The 27,578-nt window shown below is 44.2% G+C and overlaps 2 protein-coding genes and 1 long non-coding RNA gene across 4 annotated transcripts in view; 1 reads left to right on the top strand and 2 right to left on the bottom strand.

Annotated features, from left to right (window-relative positions):
- The window catches only part of LOC101175026, a 31,720-nt gene extending 24,765 nt beyond the window's left edge, over positions 1-6,955 (bottom strand). Inside the window, exons 1-3 of the mRNA XM_011487296.3 lie at positions 6,847-6,955; positions 1,841-3,691; positions 1,207-1,268 (exon numbers count right to left, since the gene is read on the bottom strand). Of these exons, the coding sequence (XP_011485598.1) occupies positions 1,207-1,268; positions 1,841-3,499 (1,721 nt within the window). The 5' untranslated portion in view covers positions 3,500-3,691; positions 6,847-6,955. The remainder of the gene's footprint in view (positions 1-1,206; positions 1,269-1,840; positions 3,692-6,846) is intronic.
- Positions 6,956-7,123: 168 nt separating this feature from the next.
- On the bottom strand, positions 7,124-26,559 carry LOC101175269. 2 transcript variants are annotated; one of them, XM_023966389.1, is made up of 31 exons: positions 26,479-26,559; positions 24,608-25,620; positions 24,460-24,521; positions 23,284-23,322; positions 22,774-22,989; positions 22,496-22,683; positions 22,207-22,415; positions 20,499-20,560; positions 20,323-20,408; positions 20,093-20,203; positions 19,973-20,004; positions 17,505-17,672; positions 17,304-17,429; positions 17,163-17,201; positions 16,954-17,079; positions 16,759-16,885; positions 14,438-14,608; positions 14,331-14,365; positions 14,080-14,244; positions 12,085-12,219; positions 11,945-11,983; positions 11,501-11,641; positions 11,318-11,403; positions 11,188-11,211; positions 9,739-10,912; positions 9,582-9,657; positions 9,066-9,173; positions 8,836-8,997; positions 7,608-7,718; positions 7,406-7,527; positions 7,124-7,333 (listed from the first exon to the last, which is right to left on the bottom strand). In XM_023966389.1, exons 2-31 carry the CDS (start codon positions 25,391-25,393, stop codon positions 7,280-7,282), a joined length of 4,980 nt encoding a protein of 1,659 aa, XP_023822157.1. In that variant the 5' UTR covers positions 25,394-25,620; positions 26,479-26,559; the 3' UTR covers positions 7,124-7,279. The 2 variants fall into 2 exon arrangements, with proteins under 2 accessions (XP_023822157.1, XP_023822158.1); XM_023966390.1 differs by lacking the exon at positions 26,479-26,559 and adding an exon at positions 26,371-26,462.
- On the top strand, positions 20,556-22,360 carry LOC105356356. Its single transcript, XR_910527.3, has 3 exons — positions 20,556-21,890; positions 22,023-22,098; positions 22,246-22,360. It is a non-coding gene; the product is annotated as an uncharacterized LOC105356356 (long non-coding RNA).
- Positions 26,560-27,578: the final 1,019 nt, after the last annotated feature.

Here is a 27,578-nt window from a genome sequence, read left to right on the forward strand (position 1 = left end):
CTAATGCACCCTCACTGACACGCTGTCGCTAAGGCACCCTCACTAACAAACCGTCGCTAATGCACCCTCACTAACACGCTGTCGCTAAGGCACCCTCACTAACAAACCGTCGCTAATGCACCCTCACTAACACGCTGTCGCCAAGGCACCCTCACTAACAAACCGTCGCTAATGCACCCTCACTAACACGCTGTCGCTAAGGCACCCTCACTAACAAACCGTCGCTAATGCACCCTCACTAACACGCTTTCGCTAAGGCACCCTCACTAACTCGCTGTCGCTAAGGCACCCTCACTAACAAACCGTCGCTAATGCACCCTCACTAACACGCTGTCGCTAAGGCACCCTCACTAATTCCCTGTCGCTAAGGCACCCTCACTAACTCGCTGTCGCTAAGGCACCCTCACTAACTCGCTGTCGCTAAGGCACCCTCACTAACTCGCTGTCGCCGTCACACAGTCACAAACACATTTCTGCTAGCACACTGTCACAAAAACACTTTTGCTATTGCACTGCTAATGGATGTCACCAATATATTTTCGTTAGCAAATTGTCACTCACACAGTGTAGTCGCCATTATCATGTTTGTTTATAATTCCCCTTTTTTGGTCACGTGATTAGTTAAGACGTCATTTAGGTGCACCTGTCACCTGTGTTAGTTCGGTTTGTTGGTTTGATACAGAGAGGGTGCACAGGGCCCAGTATTTTTTGTTGACCGCTTCTATACATGATTATGAACTCTGCTTTGATGGATCGTATCATGTGTCATCTGTGGCAACGATGAAGTGGAATAAATCACGACACACAAACAAAGTGGATTTCTTGTTCATATTTTTTTGTGGAGCGCGTCGCAAACAGGACCTGCCGCAGCCTCTCTAGCGGCTCATAAGCCCACAGCCGCTACACACAGTGTAGCTAAAGCATTGTAGGTAAAACACTTTTGCTAAGGCACTTTCACTTGGAGACTTTCACTAATAAACTGTTGCTAACGCACTGTGGCTAACATACTTTTGCTAATGCAGTGCCCAACTCCCTTTTCACTGACACACTCTCACCTACATACTTTTGAAACGCACTGTAGGTAACACACTTTTGCAAATGCGCTGTTGCTAACACATTGTACCTAATAAACTTTCACAGTCACCTTTTTCTCTAGTGAACTGAAGCTAACGTACAGTAACAGCAGCATAACAGAAAAGTACTCACTGTATTCGGAAGAGTTTGCAGTTTTCGAGATGCTGGCTTGTATTCTGGTGGGAAAGCCAATCCTAAAAGTCAAAAAAATAATTAATATTCACCTATTACTCCAATTACTTAGCCAACAACCCTTAATTGTTCAATTTATCTTGTTGATTTAAATTTCCAATTTGTTTTTGTTGTCTTGAAGGAATTGTTTTGTTGTGTTACTAGTAACTCTGTGAAGATCATTTGACATTTTAAAAACAAGAAATATGAGAACAAATTAAAGGAGAATCTTCAAGAGACTTTATTTTAACCCCATAACAATAAAAAAAAAAAATCTTGATTTTGTGATCTCCAGGGCAGGAAGGAAGTTGTCTGGGTAGTTTTGGATCAGGAAAAAAAAACTAACAGCTTGGGAAACAAGACTCAGAATACTTAAACAAAGAATGAGGATGCAGTTGGGTTTTTTTTTCTGAGGATCCGATCTGTGTAAACGTTTCAAATGTAAGAACATCTTTATATTTTGAAACACAGGGTTGGCCCCATATGAGTCCAACCAAGCCTGTGTCTGCATCCCCAACAATGTAACCGTACACTGCAGAGCGACTACAATGAGGCTCGAACCAATGGGGCCAAGGGTGAACAACAGTTCACTTACCCTCATGATGGGATTAATTACATTACACAGAGTGCAGATGTGTGGAAACATCTTCGGCGTGGTTGAAACATAGTCATTGATCATGGCGGGGGTTGGCTGCCCGTCAAAGTCCATCCTCGTGGTTGTATAATGCCACGGTGGAGGTCGGGTCATCATTTGACTGTAGTTGGTAAAACGAGAGTCTGGCTGAGGCAGACCAGGAGGAAACGCAGAGCCTGGTTTTGTGTTGGGAAAAGGTGGAGGCAGCAAAACATGGCTTGTTTGTAACCCGGGGAAAGTTTGCTGGGCAGGGGGCACCTGGCTCCTTTGAAGTTGTTGCAGCACCTGGTCCAGCTGGCTCAAAAGTTTGTGCTGCTGTTCAGGACTCTTTTGCTTCTCTTGTCTCGGAACTTTGTCCTTCTTTCTTTTGTCTGAGACGTCTCGACGATGTCCATGTCTTTGACTTTTACTCTGGTCCTTAAAGCCACGGTCATGTTTTCTATCAGCGTGCCTGTGGCCATAAGATTTTCTTCGCTTTTCAGAATCTGGCGATTCAGATTTTGAAGATGATTCAGAATCTGAACTTTCTTGTAAGCGAAAGCCCTTAGAAGTTCCTGCTTTTAGAGGTACTTTTTCAGAATCTTTCTTTGCGATAGTAAAAGGGGTGAAGGCTTTCTTTGGAGCCTGGTTGGAGCTCTTTCCCTCAACTTTTGTTTTGTTACTAGTATGATATTGTTCCCTGCCTGAATCAGTGCCAAACCCTTTAAGTCTTTCATTTCCAACTTGACTATACTTCCCAGTATGTCCATAGTCAATAACTAGGTTTGGGTCTGATGGAACTTTGTCCTTGGATGGCTCTACTCCTCCAGAACCAATTGTTCTATTCATTCCACTAAAGGGGGGCGTGGTGGTGTGCAGCTCAGGGACAGATGGTCTTGGAGGTGTAGATTCTTTTTCTTTCCGACTGCGAATCTGCCTCAAGATTTCAGGCAGATTGTCGAAGGTAATCTGATCCTCTGGGTAGGTCAGTAAGTACTGCAGATCTTCTCTGTCAAGTCCAAAGCGTACAAGGATGTTGGCTGCCAACTCTGGTAAGTTTTTGGAACCATGGGGAGCTTCAGGAGGTCCAGATTTGTCTGGTACCGAACCTGGAATGTATCGTTCATCATCACGTCTTTCAAAAGTGGTTGGCACACGATCATCGCTTCTTTCAAATTCAGATAAACCTGACAGTGGGTCAAATCTAGAGTTGGCACCAAGTTGAACATCAAATTGATGTGCCTGAAAGGTTGTTGATGTTGGATTGTTGACCCCTGTGCTTGTGGACCAAAACTTGTCTAATTCAGTGCTGCTTGAGTAAGCATTTCTTTCATCGGGCTGATGTCTCCCCTCGTTTCTGGCTCTTTTTACGTACTCGTCTAAATACTCGTTCGTCCTCTCCACCATCAGAGAACCACTTTGTTGGGTTTTGTATATATCTGTTAGACTTTGCCTTGGCTGAATCGTCACATCAGAGCTGGAATGTCTTGCGGAAGACGCCACAGAGGGGTTAAATGTGGGCTGAGTACCAAAGGGTGGATGTGCCCTCCAAGAGTCCCTCTCTGAATCTGGTCTAGAAAGCCCATACTGGCCCTGGGAGCCTTGACTGCCAGGGGGCAACGGATATTGCCGGTAGGACATTCTCACAAATGGCCAACAAATGAAATTAAAAAGGGTTACGCGTGTAACCAAAACAAAAACAGAAGCATTTTAATCCACAAAAGGTGCTGGTGGGCCCCTTGATAGCATCAGTCACAAAACCGGATGGCCTCAGGTACAAGTTCCCCAGGGGTCCAGAACCTTCAGCAGAAGTAGGGAGACAACAGCAAAGAGCTGAAAAGATAAAAAAGACAGTTAAAAAATAACAAGTGAGAATAAAATTCATCATCTGGGTGGCAGATGACAGAATGTGTCCTTCCTGCTTCAAGTTCCATTTAAAAATAACAGGAGAAAAGACAGTAAAATAATAGAAAGTAATGCAAAAGTAAAATCTGGACTTTGGACAGATTAGACACATTTGTTCAGAAAAAACATGAGAACCGGAATCCAGAATTCCTGAGTGAATTTCTAGGGGAAAAGAAACCAGGACAGAATTTTCCAGAGAGTTTCCAAACTTTATTGAGTATAAAATCAAATGAAAATCTGGACCCTGTACAAAAAAATAAAACTAGAAAACAAAAACCTCACAATCCGGTTGGGACTTGGATCCTGTTTGCCTTGCAGTAGAACGTTGACCCATCGACCATCGCTGGATAAACTGGAGCTTCACATTGTTAGATTTAAAAAAAAATTGTTAAATGAAGAGTTGGCTGTGGTCAAACATCTCTGTCTAGGAGTCAGCAGGCTGGACTCTTCAACAATATGGGGGGGGGGGGGGGGGGGGGTCCCATGAGCGGCACATCCTTTGTGTATAAAACAGGTCTTAGCTTTTATTCCACTTCTTATTTCAGCAGATCTCCTGGCAATTATTTGAATAAATACATGCTTGTTTAAATAAAATAACTACAGTAACGTTGTTTGGGTTTGCCTTGATGTTTATTTTCAGTTTCAAATGTCAGAATCTTAGAAAAAGACAAGAAAAACCAAGTTCAACTTACAGATGTGAAAGTTTTCTACTTCAGCCTATTATATGGTTTTATTGCAGTTAATATGATAAAAACGTAAAAGCTTATGATGTGGTTTTGTTGGTTTGTAAAACGTGTCTTTCTTCCTGGTATTTTATTTTAGAAAAACTCTTTTTGGACTCTTATTTACATTCAGATGACAACCCATTCTTAATATTTCATCCAATATTTCTATACATTTACATCTCTTTTAATCGTCATGAAAAAGACAAAGAGAGGTGCTCAATTTCCATTTTAAAAACAATTTTGTTTCCCTGAGAGAAACTGTTTTAACAAAACTTTGATTATACTCAAAGTGAAAACCTTTCATTTATAAATTTAGCTAAACTAGAACATTAGAAACCAACACAAGCACATGTTTTACATCCTAAAGAATGAACAAAATAGCTTTAAAAGAAACTGATGCTACACCACTGATATTCTCAGGTGAAGAGTTTGGGTTCTTGACTCGACTCACACTAGTCATTTCGCATCAATAGCATTTTTCCACTTGCACTCTAGAAACGGACAGTTTTTTCAACCAAAGCTGTTGTGATTCAGCCATTAGTCCCATCCCTTATCCACTATCCCTCCTTTTTAGTCTGCCATGAAACTCAATAAATAAATATAATCAAAACTCAGCTGTTCAGATCATTTTCTGAAGACTACTGCCGTTCCATTTCACAATTTTCCTCCTCACTTTTAAAATTTTTCATAACCCGTCACTCATCTCTCTGATCTCCACCCACCCTATCCTTAAGTTTTCTTCCACTCCATCTCCACATCCTTCCACCATGAGGTGGACAGCGTTCAGCAGATCCCACTGACTTCTCAATCTATACGTCAGAATACCCATCTTTACATTGCTACCTTTTCTTGCAACATGTTCTCTATATTACGAATTTTTCTTCATGATAATTATTCTGTAGTTCAACTCATTAACTGGCCAATCGGACGCCTCAATAGAAGTAGGTGGAGCCTGAACCCTTTGACAGGTGTCATGTGGCCCGCTCACCACTAGTAATTGGTGAGTGGTTGCCATAGAAACATTGACTCGCACCGACTGCAACCAATCGCTGCTCTCTGACGCCTGGCTTCAACGAGACGACATTCGTATTGGCAAGACAAAACAAAGACGATTGAGTGGACTTGGAAATGGAAGTAAAACCTTTTCTCTGGGTGAAGTCCCACTCACCTCCACTCCAGTTATCTGATACAGCCAGTGCTTTACACCTTTGGAACCCTCCACCACAGGACCTCCACACCAAAAAAACTCTCGATTAAAGCTTAAATCAAGTTCTGTTGGCATCACTTTAAATGTTTGCTTTTCCTTTCAGATGATCCAGACTTGGGAATGGCATTTTGAAAACACTGCAGAGTCCCCATTTGGTTCCAGTAACAGTACAGCATAGACAGCACCTGGTGGCCCCGGTCGGTCTCCCATCCAGGGACTAACCAGATCTGCTTAGCTTCTGAGATCAGACAAGACCAGGGCTTAAGCCACAGGTTCCAAACTGCAAGCTTTGAGGGTTTGTGTCCTGCATGTTCTCAAACTGACCCACCATTGTAGCCTCTCATCGGTAAAAACACACCTGATCCAGGTAATTAGCAGCAGGATTCGGGAAAAAAAAAAACCCAAGCTCTCATAAAGGATGAAAAATCAACCAAAGTTTTCATTCACACAGTGACTAACTAAAAATTCAAACAACTTCAGGAGGTTTTTCTTTTCGAAATTTGTAGTTTTCCTTCTTACAAAACAAAGAACTCGACAGTAGGTTAAAGTATTTCTATTGTTTTTTCCTTGACATCACCAAACATTTCCCCATGACAAAACCTCTTCCAAAGTTCTGCAGCTAACCAACCAGGTGGGAGGTAAAGGACTTCAAAAGAATTACATCAAAGAACTTTTCCGTAAACTACGGAAGCCGACATCAGCCACATCTGCAAAACACTATTTTTTAAGCTAGTTTACTGAGATAACACTTGTTTCTGAGATGACGATATCATTTGCATTATATCGAGAAAAATTCGTAAATTCAAAATAACAATGAGGAAAATTTATGTGGCTATTTTTGTATTTTTAAACTAAATATATTCAGATGTGCTAAATATTAACATCATAATCAATCATAATAATAAATATATCTGTTTAACTGTGGCCAGCTAAGGTGACTTTAAACTCAAATTAAACTAAAAAACAATATTAATCTGAGAATTTTCTGTAGTTTTATTATTATTTTTTATTTATTTAACTAAGAAAAGTGCTTTTATTATCCGAGCAAAACATTAGCTAAACGTTAGCTAACAACGCTAGCTAAACCCCACTGAAAGACGTCAGACATATTAACGGTTAAAAATGTCAACATTTTCATTTTGTTTACATACCCTTCTTGTGAAAATATTTCCGAAGGTTCACGATCGAGAAGTAAATAAACTAAGCGGAGGACGCAGCGCTCCGAAAATCGACCGGTGCGCGGTGCATGCTGGTTACTTTTTTCTTCTTCTTTAAATGGTTTCCGGCGAGCTGTACACTAGTGTGTGTAATGCTGCCCCCTGCTGACGCAGAGGTGGCATGACTTTGGTTAAAGTTTTTAGACGTCTGCATTTTGCAAAATTAAATTGATCAAATTTTGTAATTAATAATTCAGTCATAATGGAAAAATAGTTCAATGAAAAATCTTTTATTCGTTTTTTTTTTACTAAAAATACAAAAACAAGAAAAGCACACAAATGTAAAACTTTCTCCGTTGAAATTTGAAGATTTCAAATACTGTGGTGGGCGGAGCTTAAAGCTGACCAATCAGGGCAGGCTGAAGATTCACCTCAACTTCCTGGAACATTTTCTCAGCTGTGCTCTCTTCTGGAAGTATTCCTGAAAAAAACGAGGAGGAAGATGAGGGCGAGGAGGCGCAGGAGGCGTGGCGTCCCTGACGCGTCCTCGTACCCGCAGCTTGTCGTAGTGCAGCTTGCTGCAGCAGTGTAGGTCGTCCTCCGCCGTCTCTCTCATGTAGAAAACCGAGCAGAGGTTACAGTAAAACGCTTTGGTGGGGACGGTGAACTCCTGACCTGCAGAGCAGCATAAAGGCCAGAGGAGGTTTTCCATGCGTTCAGGTGACGTGGGCCTCTGAGCGGCGCCCGTCTCTCACCGTAGGAGCGGTTCGGGTTGAACGGCTGGAGTATGGAGCGGGCGGGGACGCGTCCAGACCGAGTTTGAGTTCCTTCCAGATGAACGAGTCGTCTCGCTTGTGGTCTGGAAACTGAACAAGAACAGTCACTGAACCCAAATATGAAAAATAACGAATGCAGCTAAGCTTAGGTTTTCTGCCAAAATCAAAACAAGCTGAAAGAATTCTATATTTAACCATATTATTATTATATATTAACCATATTTTGAAAACACTGTCCAGATTACACTGAAGGCGTTTGGGGGGAATCTCTGCTGTCAATCAAAAACACGACGAGAATCCTACGGGTTGGAGGGCTGTAAGCTAGCGGGGGGAGCATGCCATTGCCTGGATGGGGGGGACGTGGGCCACTTATACCAACACCTACAGCCAATAACTGCCGCTCTGCAGAAACTACCTCCTAGAAAACATGTTTATATTTTTATTATTCTTGCCTTAAAACAGTGAAATCATCATCAAAAGACAAATGGGAAAACTTTGGAAATAGATCAAAAGACGATCCGAGTGAGACTTTAATCCTGGAGAACCCAAAATGAAATAAAAAACATGTTTTGTTCTACTTGAGGCCATTTTTTCTTTGACTGCTGTTAATACATCTCTTTATTTTTGGCTGTGGTAATTGCTAATACCCAAAATGAATAAAGAAAATTTGTAAAATTAACTTTAATAATTCAGAAGAAAAATTTCCTGCAAAGATTGTCTATTAGTGCAATGAGCGTTCACTCCCCCCCTGAATTTTCTGTGTGATCATTAGGATAATGTTTCAGGAGCGTGTGGAGCTTCTTTATGTAGACACAATCTTTGTTTTGACAAATAAGTTTAGAGAAAATCTAGAAAAAAGGAAAACATCCAACTAGTGTGAAATCTACAGAAATACTTAAAACATCTGTATTTAATAGCAGCATTTATGAGTGACAGTATGAACTAAACTCAGATTTTCTGCTGTGTATTGTGTGCTAAATACATTATGTGTCGCTGGAGGAGCCTGCTGGAACTTTCTCCGAGGCTCGGACTTTTCACAAACAGGAAACAAACGTCAGCAAAGACGTTCAGAACTAAGAAAAAGAACATCTGTTGCATAAAGCTACACCTTTTTCGCTGCAGGAACCCTGTGGTTGAGACAGAACGTTGAGGACATTTTCCTGATGTTTCTCCATCTGGTTGGACGTAAGGATTTGGGTTCTAGTACCTGTAACTTCTTCGTCTTTTTCTTTCGTGGGCCGATTCCCAGCATCCTTTGCTCTTTTTTGGATCTCTGGAGTGAAGGCTTCTGGGCCAGCAGATGTTTTCCCGTCCTCCTCTCTCCTCTCCGCTCCTGGACTCTCGGGTTTTCCTTTTGGAGACTTCCTCACTGCAACACACGACACGAATCAAACGGATGTTTGTCGCCGGCCGCCGCGGATCCTCGCCGCGTTCTACCGTTAGCCACTCCCATCTTCTTCCTGGGTCGGCCTCTGGGTCTGTTTGCTGCTGGTTTCTGCAGGTCTTCTGGAGTTCTTCCCATCTCGTCTGGCTTCAACGTTTCCTCTAAAACGACAAAAAGTACCAAACAGAAACACAACTTTAACGTTTAATGAACCCTTTTTGATGACATTCAACTGCCAAACATTGCTGTTCCTCAAAATAAATGATGTCTGACGACAGAAAACGAGCAGAACGGAGCATCTTGTCCTTTGAATCTAAAGGACAGGACCTTTCCATGGAGAACATAGATTTAAAGGCTGAGCAGCTGGTGGTTCATTGGTTGGTTGGGGGTTAAAATCCCAGGCTTTGTGCAAGTCTGCATTGTTGAAAAATCAAATAGGTCACTTTGAGGCCACTCCACCCAAGAAAATACACACAACTTTTCTTCAAACCGATAAAAAAAACCTGTTAAAAAAACATAAAAACGTAATCCCAATCTATCCTAATCGGATGTTTCCAAAGAAAACAGACCTGTGTCGTCTCCCAGTTTGCGTTTGGTTGGTCTTGAGACGTTCAGGCGGTCGTCTTCACGTGCAGCCAAATCGACCTGGAGATGGAAAGTCTTTGAGATGAACATTTATTGAGACTGACACTAAACTCACGCCGTTGGGGGGGTTTCCGTTTTCACCTCAAACCGCTGAGGTTCCTGCAGTGTCTGAGGGTCTCCTCTGACCCCTGCTGCTGCTGGAGGGTCTCCTCTGAGCCCTGCTGCTGCTGGAGGGTCTCCTCTGACCCCTGCTGCTGCTGGAGGGTCTCCTCTGACCCCTGCTGCTGCTGGAGGGTCTCCAATGACCCCTGCTGCTGCTGGAGGGTCTCCTCTGACCCCTGCTGCTGCTGGAGGGTCTCCAATGACCCCTGCTGCTGCTGGAGGGTCTCCAATGACCCCTGCTGCTGGCTGCTCTCCGGCGGTGGGCCTTTCTTCTGGACCAGCTCGCTCTGACCTTGAAGGATCCTCACAGGCCTCCTCGACACGATCGTCTGACCCATCTAGACTCTCAACCTTCACGTGATGCAGCCCAGGAGACGTTCCTCCAGCAGGATCCTCCTCTTTTATCGGCTCCTCCTTGAGTTTCTGGGCTGGCTCCTCTGAAGCTCCCTCATCTGGCTCCATGACCGCTTCCTCCCTCCCGTCGGAGGCAGAACTGGTCAGAGAAGCACTTTCGAGTCCTTCAGCCTCTTTGGTTGGAGCTTCGTCCTCGGCTCCCGTCTGGTATCCTCCAACCTTCTCCTCCTGCTGCTGGTTTGGAGGATTCTCCTCTTCAGGAAGCATTTCCACGGTCACATGACCACATCGCACCGACTGAGTCTCTGCAGCAGGTGGTTGATCCTTCAAAGGATCAGACTTCAGATGAGCGTCTTCCTCTTCCTGAACGGTTCCAGCTTGGACTCTGGAAGGCCTCTTGGTGGGCGATTCATCTTTTGAATCCACCTGGATCGCTCTGGTCTCCATCAGGATTTGGTTTCTGCTCTCTCCGCGCTCTGGTCCAGGTGACCTGGCCTCCTCGCTACCGTCCTGGTTGCTATGGAGATCTGACGTTTCCATCTCAACCCGCCCTTCTTGAGCCATACGGTCGTGCGTCGGCAGAGGAGCTGCTGAGGGGCCAAGTGGGGAAGGGGAGTCAGAGACGGAGTCGGCAGAAGTCTCCCTCAGGCTTTGAGTCGCTGCAGCTGAAGTTGTCGGTTTGAAACCGACAGAGGGGGCCGGTTCAGAGGAACTGGTTTGAAGAGGTGTACAGGTGGGATGGGTTCCTGTCTCCTGCTGGCAGTCCTGCAAGTTCTCACTGAGGACTTTAACACTGAACCTGAAAGCAGCCAAGAGGGGGATTTAGTGAAAAATCGTCTGTTTCTTTCCCGGTCCTGAAACGTTTAAGGGTTTTCTACGGTTAGATCTCCATTTGTTCAGTAAATTGCAGTAAAAAAAAGAAGTTTTTGGTGTTTTTAATGTGTTGTTGTGGGATTTTTCTGATAATGATCAAGTTTAATCAAATATTGACTTTCTCTTGACGTTTCATTCCCATCATGCATTTCTGGATCTGATCTCGAAACCTCATATTTTACAGACAACCTCAATACTTACGGTCGAATGTATCGGATCTTCATCCTGTCGAGAGGAAAGACGAGATCATAATCAAATTGATATGTACTTTTTTTTTGAGAACTTGGGACTGTAAGCTGTCGAGAGCGGCCGTAAATAAATGGAGGAGTACCAAACATCTTCTGTGAACCGAGACCTCAGGGAAGAATTGTTCACCACCTCCTTCACTCCTCTGGGTTCAGCCATCTCGATGTAGATCTGAGGAAGAGGAGGATTCCAACAGTCAAAATCTACTAACGTTTAGCATCCTAATGAAAGGAGGTGAACTGGAAGACAGCGGGCGTGTGTGTCGTACGGTGTTGGCGAGCGGCAGGAAGCTGACGAAGGGAGCGATCGATGCCACGACGTTCACGACCATCTCGATGAGCAACACAGACGTCTGGAAGATTTCTACCAGCAGCAGTCGCTCCTCCAAACATTCACGTTGAGGAAGATACTAGAAAATAATCCGTTTTTTTTAATGAGTGACGACTCCCAGAAAGAAAGAAAAAAATCTACAAATAGGAAGTAAAATGTTTCTCATTTAGAAAAGAAACCAACTCAAGCTGCAGTTCTTTAAGTGACCACAGGGGGGCACAGAAACTCTGTTAGCCAGTTTTGTCAGATGCTAAACCTTTGAAGTGATCAATGAAAAACAAAAAAGACTCTTACCGTTTTGGAGAAAGCTCCTTCAAAATAATATCAAATCAAAAACAAAAGAACATTTGCAAACTTCATCAAAATAATGTAGAAAACTTACACCGTTGCTCCATTTCATCAGATTTCTGTACATGACCACCTGGAAAGAGACACGCCCATCAATATGTAAACTATTAGCTTGAAAAGATTTGTTAGTTTTTAACATTTTACTCCTAGGATGAAAGGCCTGGTTTCCCATACCTCACTGGAATGGAGATGCATGTCCTCCAGCACAAAGTGGATGTTCAGATGGCAGCCTCTGACCGTAACCGGACTCCGGAGGCAGTCTTCAGCAAACGTGGAGCACATGTTCCAGTTGTTAAAGAAGATAAACGCCTGCAGGATAACGAAGGAGGCAGAGACAAAAACAAAAGACAAGATTTGACCCAAAAGTGAGTTATCTTCACATAAAAACATCATTAGCTTCTTTTTATTTATTCGTTTAGAAAGCTTGAAGTTTTACAGGTCAAAAAGCTCCAGTCCCAACCATCACACTTCCACCTTCCAGAAAAATCTCAAGTATCAAGAAGTGCTATTTGATCTACACAGAGCACAGATAACCAAACATCTCCATTGATGGGTGGAGACCAAACATCTCCATTGATGGGTGGAGACCAAACATTTTCATTGATGGGTGGAGACCAAACATTTTCATTGATGGGTGGAGACCAAACATTTTCATTGATGCATAGAGACCAAACATCAATGGAGACCAAACATCTCCATTGATGGGTGGAGACCAAACATTTCCATTGATGGGTGGAGACCAAACATTTTCATTGATGCATAGAGACCAAACATCAATGGAGGCCAAACATCAATGGAGACCAAACATCTCCATTGATGGGTGGAGACCAAACATCTCCATTGATAGGTGGAGACCAAACATCTCCATTGATGGGTAGAGACCAAACATCTCCACTGATGCATGGAGACCAAACATCAATGGAGACCAAACATCTCAATTGATGGGTGGAGACCAAACATCTCCACTGATGCATGGAGACCAAACATCAATGGAGACCAAACATCTCCATTGATGGGTGGAGACCAAACATCTCCATTGATAGGTGGAGACCAAACATCTCCATTGATGGGTGGAGACCAAACATCTCCATTGATGGGTAGAGACCAAACATCTCCACTGATGCATGGAGACCAAACATCAATGGAGACCAAACATCTCCATTGATGGATGGAGACCAAACATCTCCATTGATGGGTGGAGACCAAACATCTCCATTGATGGATGGAGACCAAACATCTCCATTGATGCATGGAGACCAAACATCAATGGAGACCAAACATCTCCATTGATGGGTGGAGACCAAACATCTCCATTGATGCATGGAGACCAAACATCTCCATTGATGCATGGAGACCAAACATCTCCATTGATGCATGGAGACCAAACATCTCCATTGATGGGTGGAGACCAAACATCTCCATTGATGCATGGAGACCAAACATCAATGGAGACCAAACATCTCCATTGATGGGTGGAGACCAAACATCTCCATTGATGCATGGAGACCAAACATCAATGGAGACCAAACATCTCCATTGATGGGTGGAGACCAAACATCTCCATTGATGCATGGAGACCAAACATCTCCATTGATGCATGGAGACCAAACATCAATGGAGACCAAACATCTCCATTGATAGGTGGAGACCAAACATCTCCATTGATGGATGGAGACCAAACATCTCCATTGATGGGTGGAGACCAAACATCAATGGAGACCAAACATCTCCATTGATGCATGGAGACCAAACATCTCCATTGATGCATGGAGACCAAACATCTCCATTGATGCATGGAGACCAAACATCAATGGAGACCAAACATCTCCATTGATAGGTGGAGACCAAACATCTCCATTGATGGATGGAGACCAAACATCTCCATTGATGGATGGAGACCAAACATCTCCATTGATGGGTGGAGACCAAACATCTCCATTTAAATGTTTTTTCTGGATTTCTGTTGAAGCATTTTTGAAAAAAAACATAAACTTCGGTGAGGAACATGTTTGTTTAGCAGGTATCGTAATCTATATTTCAATGTTCTGTCTGAAAGTGTTCCTTTTGCATCTTCAGCTCTCCTCACTTTAGAAACCGTCAGACTTGATGGATTTCAGTCAGGTTGACTCTCAGAAACATCAGCGTTGTTCTGCAGGCTTAACTCCTCACCCTTCTCTGCAGTGGCAGGACGACCACCCTGGAGGAGAGAACGGAATCATCTTCTTTGGGGAAATAAGGAGACACCCGCTTGGTGATATCTGTGAACGTGTAGTTTCCTTCTGGTAGACCAGTCAGCATGACGGTGCAGAACTTGGAGCCTATCGGGCCGGCGGTCTGTTGGACAGGTGGTTTGTTTGAAGATGAGAATCTTAAACCTATGAATGTATTCCAGATTTCCAATGAACACTGAAATCAAGAACCTGGATGTCCGGCGTTGCCTTCACCGTGACGTAATCTGGAAAGTCAGATATGGACACGGTTAGCTGCTGCGTTAACACCTCTGGGGTTCCTGTCCCTCGTCTCATACTTGGAATGATGAACCAGGCAGACGCCGTTGGGAACAAATAAGGAACGGTTGTCATGGGGATCCAAAACGGCGAGGTGCTGCCCTCTGGAACGTCACACTTGGTGACGAGGACGATCACTCCGTTGACGATGTCTCTGTTGTCGGGTAAGGCCTTCGCCGGGAGTCTCGGAGCTGCAGAAGGAAATTTAGAAGTTCTGAAAAGGTTATGGTTATATTCGAATTCCTTCACTACTCACTATAGTGCACTATATATTGTAGTGCTGTCCGGATCTACAATTCCCAAATCAAGTGCCCTAGAAAATTTTCTATTCGCCTCTATGAAAAAGCAGTGTGCATCGATGCTCACTAGATTGGCGAATATAGACCACAATGCATTGCGGTTGAACAATTTTAGCAAAGAAGATGCTTTTTCACACAAACCATCAACGTTTTTATTTTCAGAACTCAGTGAACTCATAAATGATCAATTAGATTTTAACTTGGTTAAATCAGTTACGTCATGTTCAGTCTTTTTTTTTAAAGTAGTGAGCATGGTGTCCGAATTGAATTTAAAATCCAGGGTACGACATAGTCCTGTACTAGATAGTTGTTTAGTAGTTAGGGTTTAGGGTGGGAATTCGGATACAGCCTATGTGACTGCAAAGGTTTGATGAAGGGAAGGTGATCAAGAGATACTTTTGAGGTCAGGGTCTTGCAAGAACAAGATGGTGCAGACCATCATATGAAAGAAGTTCTCGAAGGAGAGAATGGTAAATGGCGTGTACTTGTGTGGCGCTTTTCCACCTTCCTTACAAGGCCCAAAGCGCTATACAGTCACAGTTTCATCCACACACGGATAGGCGCTCTTCTACTGAACCGTCCACCAGAGGCAGTTTCTTGCCTAAGGACACTTGGACATATCGAACTTGTAAACTTCGATCAGAGGACGACCGCCCTTCCACCTGCACCACGGCCGCCAGAAGACAAAACTTGACAGCTATTGTCAGATAAAGTGTCCTTATGTGACCAGATGGTTTCCCTAAAGCAGGATGAACAGAATCTGTCATTTTCCGTGAACGGAAACTGCATTTGGATGCTAGGAGGAACATTGAGGATCTAAAGAAGGACAGGCATCCGCCGAAAGGAATTTGGAGGTCAATTGTGACGTAAAATATTTAAAACTTTTTTGGCACAATGTTTATTTTACTGTAAGCCGTAAGGAAACAAACCACCCTACTGTAGTAACAAGCCCCTAGTGGTTACTTTGTGTACTGCAGCTAGCTCCACTTTGCTCAGGTTTTAAAAGAACTTCCGTTATTAAGCCAATTCCTACTTGTTCCGATAGTATGTCAACACTTTAAAACCAGAGCTACAGCTCCAGAGGCCTTGGAATCACCAAAACTCTTCCACCGTTTACGAAATTAATGTCATTCTAACTGATTCTGAAGTGGAGAAAAGCAGGTAGCAGGCATGGTGGTAGGGGGGTTATGCAATTAACGTAAACCAGGGGATTTTACGGCGGAATCCGAAGACGGTTCATTTTTCTGCGTCCGAATCGGTTTGAATTAAGGCCCGTACACACCGGGACGAATATTCGCCAGGCGTTATTCGCCAGCGTTTTTCGCCACGTCTTTTGTGTTCACACCCAGGCGATTTTCGCTGAGATTGAGCCGAGCGAACATGCAATTTCATTCCCTGACATTAGATGGCGCTTAATGTAAACAGAAATACTCCTGTACACAAGGTGGCGCTGCGCAACTTTACGATTCTTAAAGTCGCTTTTCACTCAGAAGAAGAGAGCAAGTATTTACGCGCTTGTCAGAATCATGTTTAGTCACGAGGCGTTAAACGTCGGCGAAAATCGCCGGCGAAATTCGTCCCGGTGTGAACAGGCCTTTAGGTTAGTTGTGTAAACAACCGAGGAGTTCAAAGTTGTTGAGTTGGTATCCTGATCCAAACTTTACGCCTGGATAGCTCCAGTATTTTTGTTGCACCGCTAACGTTAGCTTGGGGCTGTAATAAGCTAGCAGGAGAGATTCGTAAACAGATCCGTTTTGGGGCTGGGTTGCTTCGTGCAAACGGTCCCGACCAAAACTCAGAGGTGACTTTTTAATGCACTCCTGCTGCTCTGCAGAAACTATGTCCCAAAAAAAGAACATAGGTATTTAAATGTTACCCAGCATAATTATAATGAAAAGACCACTGGGAACGTTTTGAAAATAGATCAAAAGATGATCGGAGTGAGACTTTGTTTTTTCAGAACAATGGGATCTTCATTTAGGGGCGGAGTCTGGTCACTGCCAGCTCCTCTAGCGCCGCGCAAAACGTGGGAACGGACTCACGCAGCGCCGTTGAAGAGCTCGTGGGGGTTTTCAACCTGTACACCCTGCAGCCGAAGCCTCGTTTCAGGAGGCCGAACCAAACTCCGAGCCGGTCGACATCTAGGGTGGACTCGAACTCCACGAAGACCTGGAACAAACGGAACGGATGAGCCGCTGTGGGGTCACCGGCGGTGTCCCGTCACGCGCCTTTTTAACCTTGTTAAGCAAAGGCAGAAAGTTCTTGACAGAGCCGATTTTCCTCAAAGCGTCCCGGAGCTTCCTGACTTCACATGGGGAGATGTCCTGGATGAAGACGGTGCTCGTTCCGTCATCCGTCACCTTCTGCTCCACAAACAACGAGGGATCATTCAGAACAGGTAACTGGATCAGGTGTGTGTGTGTTTGTGCATCTGCATGCTACTTACAAAAGACATCTTTTTCATCAGATCTTTATAAAAGCCAAACTGAAAGATAAAAGACAGACTTTAGATGACCTGTCTGCGCCTGACTGGACTGTCTGGTGCTGTGGACGTTTGGATTCTTAAAGCTAATCCAGACTGGCTGACCGGCTGCATGCTGATCTTAGTCGATAAAGCTGCGAAACCAAGCCGGGACTCTTTGAAGAAGACCCCTTCAGCAGAGGCGCCCACGGCTCTCTGAAGGTCTGCAGAATCCACCATCTGGACCACAGCCTGGAGGGCCACAGAATTAAAACGATTAGAAACGAAATCTCATGCGTGGAAATGTTTGAGAGACCCAATACCCACTGTTTGTGTCTGAGGAATGACGTAGATGTTGTCCTCCCCGAGTTCGAACCCAAAGGGGCAGAGCACCTTGGCCAGCTCTCCCTGGGTGTAGCAGCCGTCGTGATACTGGGGCAGGTTGGTTATGAGCATCTGCTTTATGTTCAGCAGCTGCTTGGTTTTCTTTGAACTCTGCAAAGATCAAAGGCGATCAGAAGTCTCCGTTTTGGTGGAGAGCCCGGCAAGACGCGGCGTCTTAGAGCTTATATGGAAAACAGTTCTTTACAGACAAGGAAATGCTGAAACTTTGGCAGGGACCGGGTCAGTGCGTGAGGTCACTTGGTACAGAGCAGTCACTTATATTATTTTGAAGGAGGCTTTATTTTGAAAAAGCTACCGGATGCTTTCCTCCACGTCATTGACCGCATGTGAGAACTACAGTAAGTGTGATGTCACCCACACATCTTTTTTTCTAACAGGGCTTTCTGGCTCGGTCGGTGGTTGCTGCCGTGGTTGGCGCCCTCGCTGGGGCGGTTAGAGTTTAACAGTGTAGCCTCACGGCTGTGAAGTGGACCCTTTGCTGTCCCGTTGTGGGTTGGCACATGTTTCTACGGCCGAGCGGCTCTTGGTATGAAGAGATTCCCAAATACTGTTTCCTCACAGCAGAGCCAAGCCTTAAGGCCCGTACACACCGGGACGAATATTCGCCAGGCGTTATTCGCCAGCGTTTTTCGCCGCGTTTTTTGTGTTCACACCCAGGCGATTTTCGCTGACGATGAGCCGAGCGAACATGCAATTTCATTCCCTGACATTAGATGGCGCTTAATGTAAAACAGAAATACCCCTGTACACAAGGTGGCGCCGCGCAACTTTACGCTTCTTAAAGTCGCTTTTCACTCAGAAGAAGAGAGCAAGTATTTACGCGCTTGTCAGAATCATACAAAGAAAACATGAATATTTCAAGCACCAGTAGCTCCAACTGGTGCTTGGTTCGGGGATATTTTAGAATGTCCGTCATTATTTCTTCGCGGCTGTGTAGATGCAACTCGGCGTCTATCTTCTTCGCTGGTATATGTGCTCAGCAAGGCAGTTTTGTGTTTGAGCGCCCCCAAGTTGTGTTTTACTGTAACGTCAGAGGCTCCAGACACGTGTGCAAAAGCGCCGTTTTTATTGGTCAAATAGATGTCGACGCGGCGCGCCAAAAAAAAAAAAAAACGAACCCGAGGCGTTTTTTTCTTTGACGCTTTGACGCGTGGCGTTTTTTCGCGTCGGTGTGCACGCTCTCATTGGTGCCCTTTGTTTAGTCACGAGGCGTTAAACGTCGGCGAAAATCGCGCGCGAAATTCGTCCCGGTGTGTACGGGCCTTTAAGTTTCTTTTAGGAGTTACTGTTATCAGTATTGATTGTGTGTGGGGTCATGGGTTGTGTGTGTTAACGGAGGGGAGTGGGAAAGGTGGGTTTGGATTGTAATATTGTGTGTTTGTTTTTAAAATATTATAGTGCTTTGAGTTGCCCATGGTATGAGAAGCGTTTTTTTTATAAATAAAGTTTGATTTGGTTCCAACCAAATAAGGTCGATTCAGTCGCCATGTTGGAGACAGACGAAGTCCACACCGCTACCACTTGAAAGTGGATTACACAAAATCTGTCCATCCAATGTTTCGAATGCTCGACCTGAGAACACTTGCTTTTATTGAGGCGTCTTATTGGTCAGTTTAGAACTCGTATAATTTGCACTACACAAAAAAATATAATAATAAAAACAAAAAGGATTATCAAGACCATGTTAATAAAAGGTATCAGGGCAAGAATGTTTATTCTGACCAATATAATGACTGAGTAACATCTGCTTATTTCTCTATAGAAGTCTGTGGGATTTTGGCTTCTTGGAACCAGCAGGTACTTCCTGTTTGGAACATTAGGGGGAGGGGCTTCTCAGTCCAGTTTGCTAGCGCATTGGTTAACAGTTATTGGTGTGTGCAAGGATTGGTGCAAAATGTCCATGGAGTGGAAATCTCATGAACCCTGCTCCAGAGGTTTTTTTTTTCACAGCTCCATTTCATGACATGAAAGACTTGGTGACATAGAATTGTGATCGGGCACAAAACCAGAATTACTAATTTGTCCTCCATGATGGATTTTCAAACGATGGGCACTTCCATGGATTCAAGGGGATAACATCCATACATCAGAGCCCCCGATTGGTCAAAGTTCATCTAGTTTCCCTTTAATGGTTGCAGGTTTTGTAGCTAGAGTTCGTAAGCGATCGTAGAAACTGCCGTAGCGACGCCAGAATAAGAGACTTTTGACTGTGGAAGCCAGAAATGATCATATAAGCTCGTTTACTTAGGCATTTATTGGACGAGGCCGGTGTGAACGCTGACAAAGACGAACAGAGAACTGGGGGCTCTGCAGCAGGTCAGAGACCTCCAGTTAGCATGGCGGTGAGAATGTTAAAAGCTAGTAAGGCGAACACAAAGGGGATAACTCACGTTCTCCATCAGCTCGAGGATGTCGAAGCAATCTGCAAAACAGTGGGAGGAAAAAAAAACATTAACAACACGGACGACGGAGCGAGGAAGATGAGACCCGGCGATGGACGCTCCACGTACGGAAATGTGTCAGAGTCAGGTTCTCTTCCAGACGCTCTCCGACTGTCGATGACGTGACAGCGGCCGCGGAAACACAGCCGGCCGACACCAGCTCCTTCACCGGTTCCCCAGCTAGAGTCAGAGAAGCAGAACATTGGAATTGAGCAGCATTGAGACATCATCCTTAAACATCTCCACATGTTTTATTCCAACATGATCCAACATGGAGCCTCTGAACAGTGACTACGAACGTTTCTTCTGGATCGGCTGTGTTCCTCCTGGGTTCTTTGTTCTGGTCTGCTTGGGCCGGACGGCTTTGACTTTCACAGCGGCTTTTCTAAAGACGAGGCATCGTTATGAGTCTCTATCAGAACCTCTGAACCTCTAAAGGAGAGAGGAGTTTAATCCTGGCATAAACACGACTCACTTCTTCAGAGCTTTCTTCTTGTCCACTGAGACTTTGGACTGAAGCTTCTTGGAAGCTGCACTCTGTGGAGACAAAAATCAACACAATCCATCCACCAAATCCTGTGCAAACCAACAACTAAACAAAAGAAGGTGCCGTTTTTATAGACCAACTCCTATGAAAACAGTGTTTATTGGTGTTGTGAGCAGGACCTTGTGTCATAAATATAAACAAAAACTACGCTTAAAACTGCATTTCTGAGTATTTCTAGCTTCAGATTGTTGTGAATTGGGAGCAAACGAAAAAAACGCTGTTGGTTTTTTTGTGACGTAGAAATTACGCTTTATTAAACAGAACCTAAAATAACAAAATTCCCATAAACCCTTCTTACATGCTGGGTCAGTCTGTTGGAATAAACCAGTGTCGAGTAAATATCCATTAACAAAAACCTTCAAGTACTTTTTAACTGCACCACCTAACAAATAGTCCACTTTTTGTGAACAAAGAGCGATCTAAACTGAAAAAACAAATGACCATACTGTAAGCTGTAAGCGGAATAACGGCTGCATCATCAGAAATCAACGCACGCCGTGGGAGCCTGAACCATCCCACGTGATGAATCCGTGTCTGAATTGTTTTAAAGATGCAGGGTACTAGATCGTCCCGCAGTGTGTCGTTTTTTAGGAGTTAGGGCGGGAATTCTGACACAACCTAAGCCCATCCTCAGCTCGTGACCCTTGAACTCGTGTGGAAGATTGATGCCAACCCTTTTCTGCCTAAATTGAGGGATGACTGGTCTAAATTGCCCTCTTCTGGGATCAAAATGTGCATGACCAGTCAAGGACTTGAGCGGGTAGAACAAACAACTGCTGTAGCCCTGAAGAGTTTAATCTAATCGGACTCATGAGTGGAGGAGCTGCTGGCCTCGACTCCACCAAAACACAGAGTGTGTGAACAACTACTGTGTGCGAAGGACGACACTTACTGCTCATCCCTTCATGACCTCAGCATTTGCACTACCCCCACCCCCACCCCGTCTGTGCATTGTCTGGAAGATGTGGAAGAGGTGGGGGACCTATTGAGAACTGTTATGTTGGCTGCGTGTGTGCTTCTGTGTTTGAATGGCATCTACATATTGTAGATAAGCAGTGTTGAGATACGACTTTTTTTTTTACGTCACTATGCCCCCCTCCCGGTATTGTAATCCATCTACAGCCACGCTAAACAAGCCCCGCCCACCACAGCTGCACCTCAGCCATGGTAAGCCTCTTTGGATCATGTTGTCATGATTGTTTCCAAACCTGAGTACAGTGTGAATCACTCAATACTTTTATTTACTTAAATAAATATTTGAATGAATTTGTAATTATTGCTTCACAGCTAAACAAGCTGGACTTTACATTCATACAAAAGGTACTTTTTAAACTCTTACATGGATTATTTTTTTTGGATCAAATCTGCCAAACAATTTTTTTCAATTTTTTGTTTTAATTTTGTATAACTTCTCTGGGATTAATAAAGTTAATTTGAATTGATGCGTTACAGAAACTGAGGATCCTCCTGATGAACATCAAGAGGTCAAACATGAATCTTTCAGCAGCAGAGACAGAAACACACAAAGGTGAAGCATCATGCATCAGTCTAAATGTTTATTTCTGAAAGAAGAAAATAATTCAAATAAAAAGCTTTGAACCAGTAAAGGTGGAGTTACCTGTGTGTAGGAGCCTACCTTTACACTTCCAGCCGTGACCCTTTTGCTTTTTTTTAGGACGGGCTTCTCTTTGGACAGCTTCTTGGCCACCTTCTTAGCCAGCTCCAGTGTTTCTGCCTCGCACGGCGAGGACGGGGACGCCATCTTGGCCAGTTCGGCCAGCAGGACGGGAGCTAAAGTTCTGACTGCTGTCTGCACATCCGACTGCCTGGACAGAACCTGGACGGCTGCAAGGACCAAAGCACAGGCTCAGGTTTGGCGCTGCTGTGGCAGCGGCGGGAAGCTTTTTTCTTCCTCCTCAGCACACCTGAGTTTTTCAGCATCCTCTTCGCCACCCTCTCTGCGTTGCTCAGGGGGGTTACCGTAGAGGAGCTCCTTCCACGGCTCCTCCTGGGAGATGGAGGAGCTCCGGGCGTCACGTCTCCCCGTCTGGACGGGTTCCCTCTGTCCGCAGAGCTGGACTTGCGGTGTGGAGACCCGGAGGGAGACCGGGACCTAACGTAAGAGGAAAGAATCGCCCGTTTCCTGAGTAAAAAAAAAAAACACCTGGACCCTGACTGCCGCCGCGGGCTTCGGCTCCCTCACCTCCTCTCCCTGGAGTCTCGGCGGCGGTGGAGGCCGGGTGAGCGGCGGCCTCTCCTGTCCTGCTGAGCGCTGCTTCCACGTTGGCGGTGAGGGCTGCGAGAGCGGGACCTGCTGGGAGGCAAATCTGGAGGACTCCGGGAGGGACCGTCCCAGCTCCGCCGGCGTTTTTCCTGAGGGCGCCACGAAGCGTGAGGCTGCCGCCAATGTGACGCCTCTCTGCACGAGGCCACCAAAACAGAAGAAAACAAAATGATCCACACAGAGCTCCTGGTGTGATGCGTGTTTTTTTGGATGACAGCATCCCAAAAGGATGAATTCCAAAATAAAAGCACCCTAATAAAATAATAAATTGATCAAATTAAATCCAAACGGACATTTCAGGCAGAGCTCAGCACAGAGGACTGAAGGGTTGAAGACTGAAGAGTTCAGAGCCGACTCAACCCCTCCAGCCCCCATCTGTGGGTGATGAGCCCCCAGAGCAGAACAGTGTGGCGTGGAAGCGTGTCTCACCTCCGGATGGACCTCACCTCGCCGTCCCAGTCTGGGAACCTGTGGAGAAGCAAAAACGTATCCATTGATAAAACCACTTCCTGTCTGGCAGAATCTGTAAAACATAAACTCAAAGGTTTTTCCTCCTTAGACATTTATAAACCCAACAGGAAGTCGTGTTTTTAATGCTTTTGGACATTTGAAGCTTTTGAAGCTTCTGAATCTTTTGAGTTAATAGTATCTTATGGAATCTGTCCTAGAATCTTTTGAAAAATGTAAATCTTTCTGTTGAATCTTCTAAATCTTTTTTTAATGTTTTTAAAGTTTTGAAGCTTTGAGTCTTGTCGTTTTTTAACCTTTTAAAACTTTCCTTTGAAACTTTGAGTCTTTCTTTTGAATCTTTTTCAGCTTTCAAGCCATTTCTAGCGCTTGAATTTTTATTTTTTCCAATCTTTTGAAAAATTTGAAACTTTCTTTGAAGGCTTTTGAACATTTTGAAGCTTTTGAATGTTTCTTATTAATCTTCTAAATCTTTTGTACCAGTATATTTCTTTTAATATTTTGAATCTTTATTTTACATATCTTTTGAGATTTTTGAAGCTTTTCAAAGTTTATTTTGGAGCTTTGGAAACTTGAAACTGAATTTTGAAGCATCTGAAGCTTTTGAAGCTTATTGAGCTTTGAAGCTTCTGAAGCTTATTGAGCTTTGAAGCTTCTGAAGCTTATTGAGCTTTGAAGCTTCTGAAGCTTTCTTTAAAGCTTATTAAATTTTGAAGCTTCTGAAACTTTTTGAATTTTCTAAATCTCTTGTGTGTATATATATATATATATATATATATATATATATATATATATATATATTTAAACTTTTTTTAATCTTTTGAATCCTTTTTTTAAAGCTTATTGAATTTTGAGGCTTCTGAAGCTTTTGAATCTTTCCTTTGTAATTTTTAAATCTTTTGTATGTGTGTGTAGATATTTAAACTTTCTTTATAATCTTTTGAAACGTTTGAGTCCTTCTTTAAAGCTTATTGAGTTTTGAAGCTTATTGAGTTTTGAAGCTTCTGAAGCTTTTGAAGCTTCTGAAGCTTTTGAATTTTTCTTTAAAGTTTATTGAATTTTGAAGCTTATTGAGTTTTGAAGCTTCTGAAGCTTTGGAATCTTTTGGCCAAAGGGTTAAGGGTAAAAAGGACTGACCGCTTCCGCAGCAGCGTGCAGTTCAGGAGGTGAAGGCTGCTGGTCTGATGGAAGAACCAGTCCTGCCAAAGCAGCAGAGGAGCAGGTGACTCTTTGACCAAACGCGCTTCCCTTTGAGCAGAAAGGAGGCGTTTCGACGTTCACCTACCATCATATCCGCAGAGTCTTTGCTGCACAGACAGCAGGAATGAGGAAACACCCTGGGCGTTTCTGCAGCGTAGTCCTGAATCATGGCTGGCGTGGGCAGACTCCGGAGAACCTCGGTTGGGAATTGTCTGCTGGAGTGAGAAGGTGCTGCATGGACGGCTGTTAGTTTAGTTGGAGGTCCAGAGACGCTTGGTTCTTGATCCTCCTGCTTACGTTTCTTTGCAGGTGTCACAGGTTTAGCAGCTGCTAACGCTTTACCGGACCTTTTACAGCTGCTGTTCTTCCCATCAGTCTGGACAGTTTCCAGAGCTCCTGGTTTCTTCTTCTTCTTCAGAGGCGGAGGAGCAGATTTAGAGACCTTGGATTTGAGACTTTGTTTGGGTTTCAGCTTTGGTCTCTCAGCAGATGAGGTCTTTGATTCCTGCAACGATTTTCCACTTTTAAGGCTGGAACTGTGAGAGGCGACCGAAGAAGAAGTTCCTCCATCGTTGAATCCAATCATCCTTCCAGCAGGACCTTCATCTTCACGCAGACTCCTGCAGGACTCCAGACCAGATCTTTGGTCCTTCTCTTCACGAATCTTCCTCAGGATCTCGGCCAGCTTGATCGGAGTCATCTGGTCTTCGGGGTAAAGCACAAGTTCCTCCAGGTCCTCCTTCTCAAGTCCAAAACGCTGCAGGAGGGCGACAGCAGCTTCTGCGGTGAACTTGAGCTGAGGGGGCTCAGGCTGCTCTTGTGGTGGATGTCCGGGCTTTTCTGCGCTCAACCGTTCTCTGAAGGCGTCCATCCCGCTTTCTCGTTCTCTGGTGGATCTGTCAAAGGTTCCTAACCGGCCTCATGAGCTCGAATCGGCACCAGAGTCGCTCCATTCGTGAGAACCTGACGTCAACCAGGTTGTGTGATCCTCAGACGAAGGACCACAATGATTGAGAAATTCAGGATGGTTTCGTCCTCTACAGATGTCCGACGAGAAGAAGACGTCTCTGAGAACTTCTCAGGACCCCACAGGTCTTCCTTATTCCCATAAAGCAGGACATTTTTCAAAGAAGACAAGAAAAACACAAGAACTATGTTAGAAAAAAGGCTCCTTTCCAGCTTCAGAGATGTAACGGAGATGCACCGTGATCCAACCCTTTCAGAATAAGATCAACTTCCTGTCAGTAATATATGTCACATTCAAGTGTCGATTTGTTCAATACAACAGAGAAAAACAGTCAACGTTTTACCAGGATTAAGTCATGTTTTCAGAAAATAAAATTGTAAACGTATGATTAAAAAAGTAAAATAAAGTTGTACATTTACCAGAAAAAAAGCAAAGCAAATTTGGTGAAATTCGTACATCCGTTTTATTTTCAAAAAGAAGGAATATTTTTAATATTAGGACTTTTTATGCATAAACTTACAACATTTTTTTGTTATAAATTCTTTTTTTCCCATTATCGTATAACTTTTTTAACCATAATTGTAGGACTTTATAGTCGTACAATTTAGACCTTTTTTACTCATAAGTTTACAACTTACAAAAACTTAATTTTTACAACGAAACATCACACAGATACACAATAAAGAGCATAAACTTTAAGTTTCTAACATATACCCCTGCAGAAAAACCGCAGATTTCCCCCTAAACACACATTCACGACTTTTCTTCGACACTTTAAACGTTTTTACGTCAAACGACGTCTCCAAAGGCACATGAACATGAAAACAAACCAAAAGTTTCTTCAAATAGCAAATTTTTTTTTTTTTTAAAAGTTAACTTACCGCGTGCTTTTTATTCAAATAAACGCCATGAACACAACACAGATACAATTTCAGCTCGACACTATGATTTTAAATGAATCCGTAATATATTTCTGAGAAACTTTTTACCTCCAGCAGTTGCTTCTTTCTTCTTCTCTGGACATTTACAGGTCGACGAAGCATCTACCAATGAGTTATGTCGCTAGAGAAGACACGCCCGCTTGGGAAGCCTAGCCGACGGCGGCGGAGCGCGACGCCATCTTGGTGAGGTCGACGGCGCCCACATGACAATGCTTTCTATTGCCTTTGGTGGCATCTAAGTAGCTTTTATATAATTTATATATATTTATGTTTATATATATATAATATATTTATATTTATGTTTATATATATATCATATATTTATATTTATGTTTGTATATATATATATATTCGCTCAGTATGTGAACTGTCCCATCCGGGAAAATAAAACTCTGGATCTTCTGTATGCAAATGCAAAGAATGCATACAGAGCTACAGCCCTCCGCCCCCTCGGCAGGTCTGACCATAACCTGGTTCACCGTATCCCGAACTGTGTCCCTAATGCCCTGCGGGAACGCGTGAGGAGGTGGACCCCAGAAACGGAGCAGGCCCTGCAGGACTGTCTGGGGTCCACGGACTGGGACGCTTTTTGCACGCCTCATGGGGAGGACATTGACAGCATGACAGTTCGATGCTTCCCCAACAACAAACCCTGGATCAGCTGTGACCTGAAGAACCTCCTGAACAGGAAGAAGAGAGCCTTCAGGTCTGGAGACCGGGAGGAGCTGAGGAGGAGCAGCACCAGCTTAGGGATCAGCTGAGGAACGGGAGAGATTCCTACAGGAGGAAGCTGGAATCCAAACTCCAGCAGGAAAACATGAGGGCGGTGTGGTCTGGAATGAAGAAGATCACAGGATGTGGGGGGAGAAGCAGACCCATCACAGAAAGCAAAGAGAGAGCTGACGAGTTTAACACCTTTTAGCTCTCTGAATGCCTCAGCCCCGCCCCCGCTCCTGCTGCCTCTCAGCTATCTCACGTCCCCACTCATGAACCCCCCACACCTCCTCACCTTTCTCCCCCCTCTACTACACCCCACCTACAGTCCATCACCCCTCCCCCCAGTCCAACCCCACCCCCTCCCTCCCTGTTTGACTGTAACAGCCTGCCAGGTGAAGTAACAGCTGGAGAAACTTAACCAGCACAAAGCA

The sequence above is a fragment of the Oryzias latipes genome, chromosome 18 (genome assembly GCF_002234675.1).
Source record: "Oryzias latipes chromosome 18, ASM223467v1".
Taxonomy (NCBI): domain Eukaryota; kingdom Metazoa; phylum Chordata; class Actinopteri; order Beloniformes; family Adrianichthyidae; genus Oryzias; species Oryzias latipes.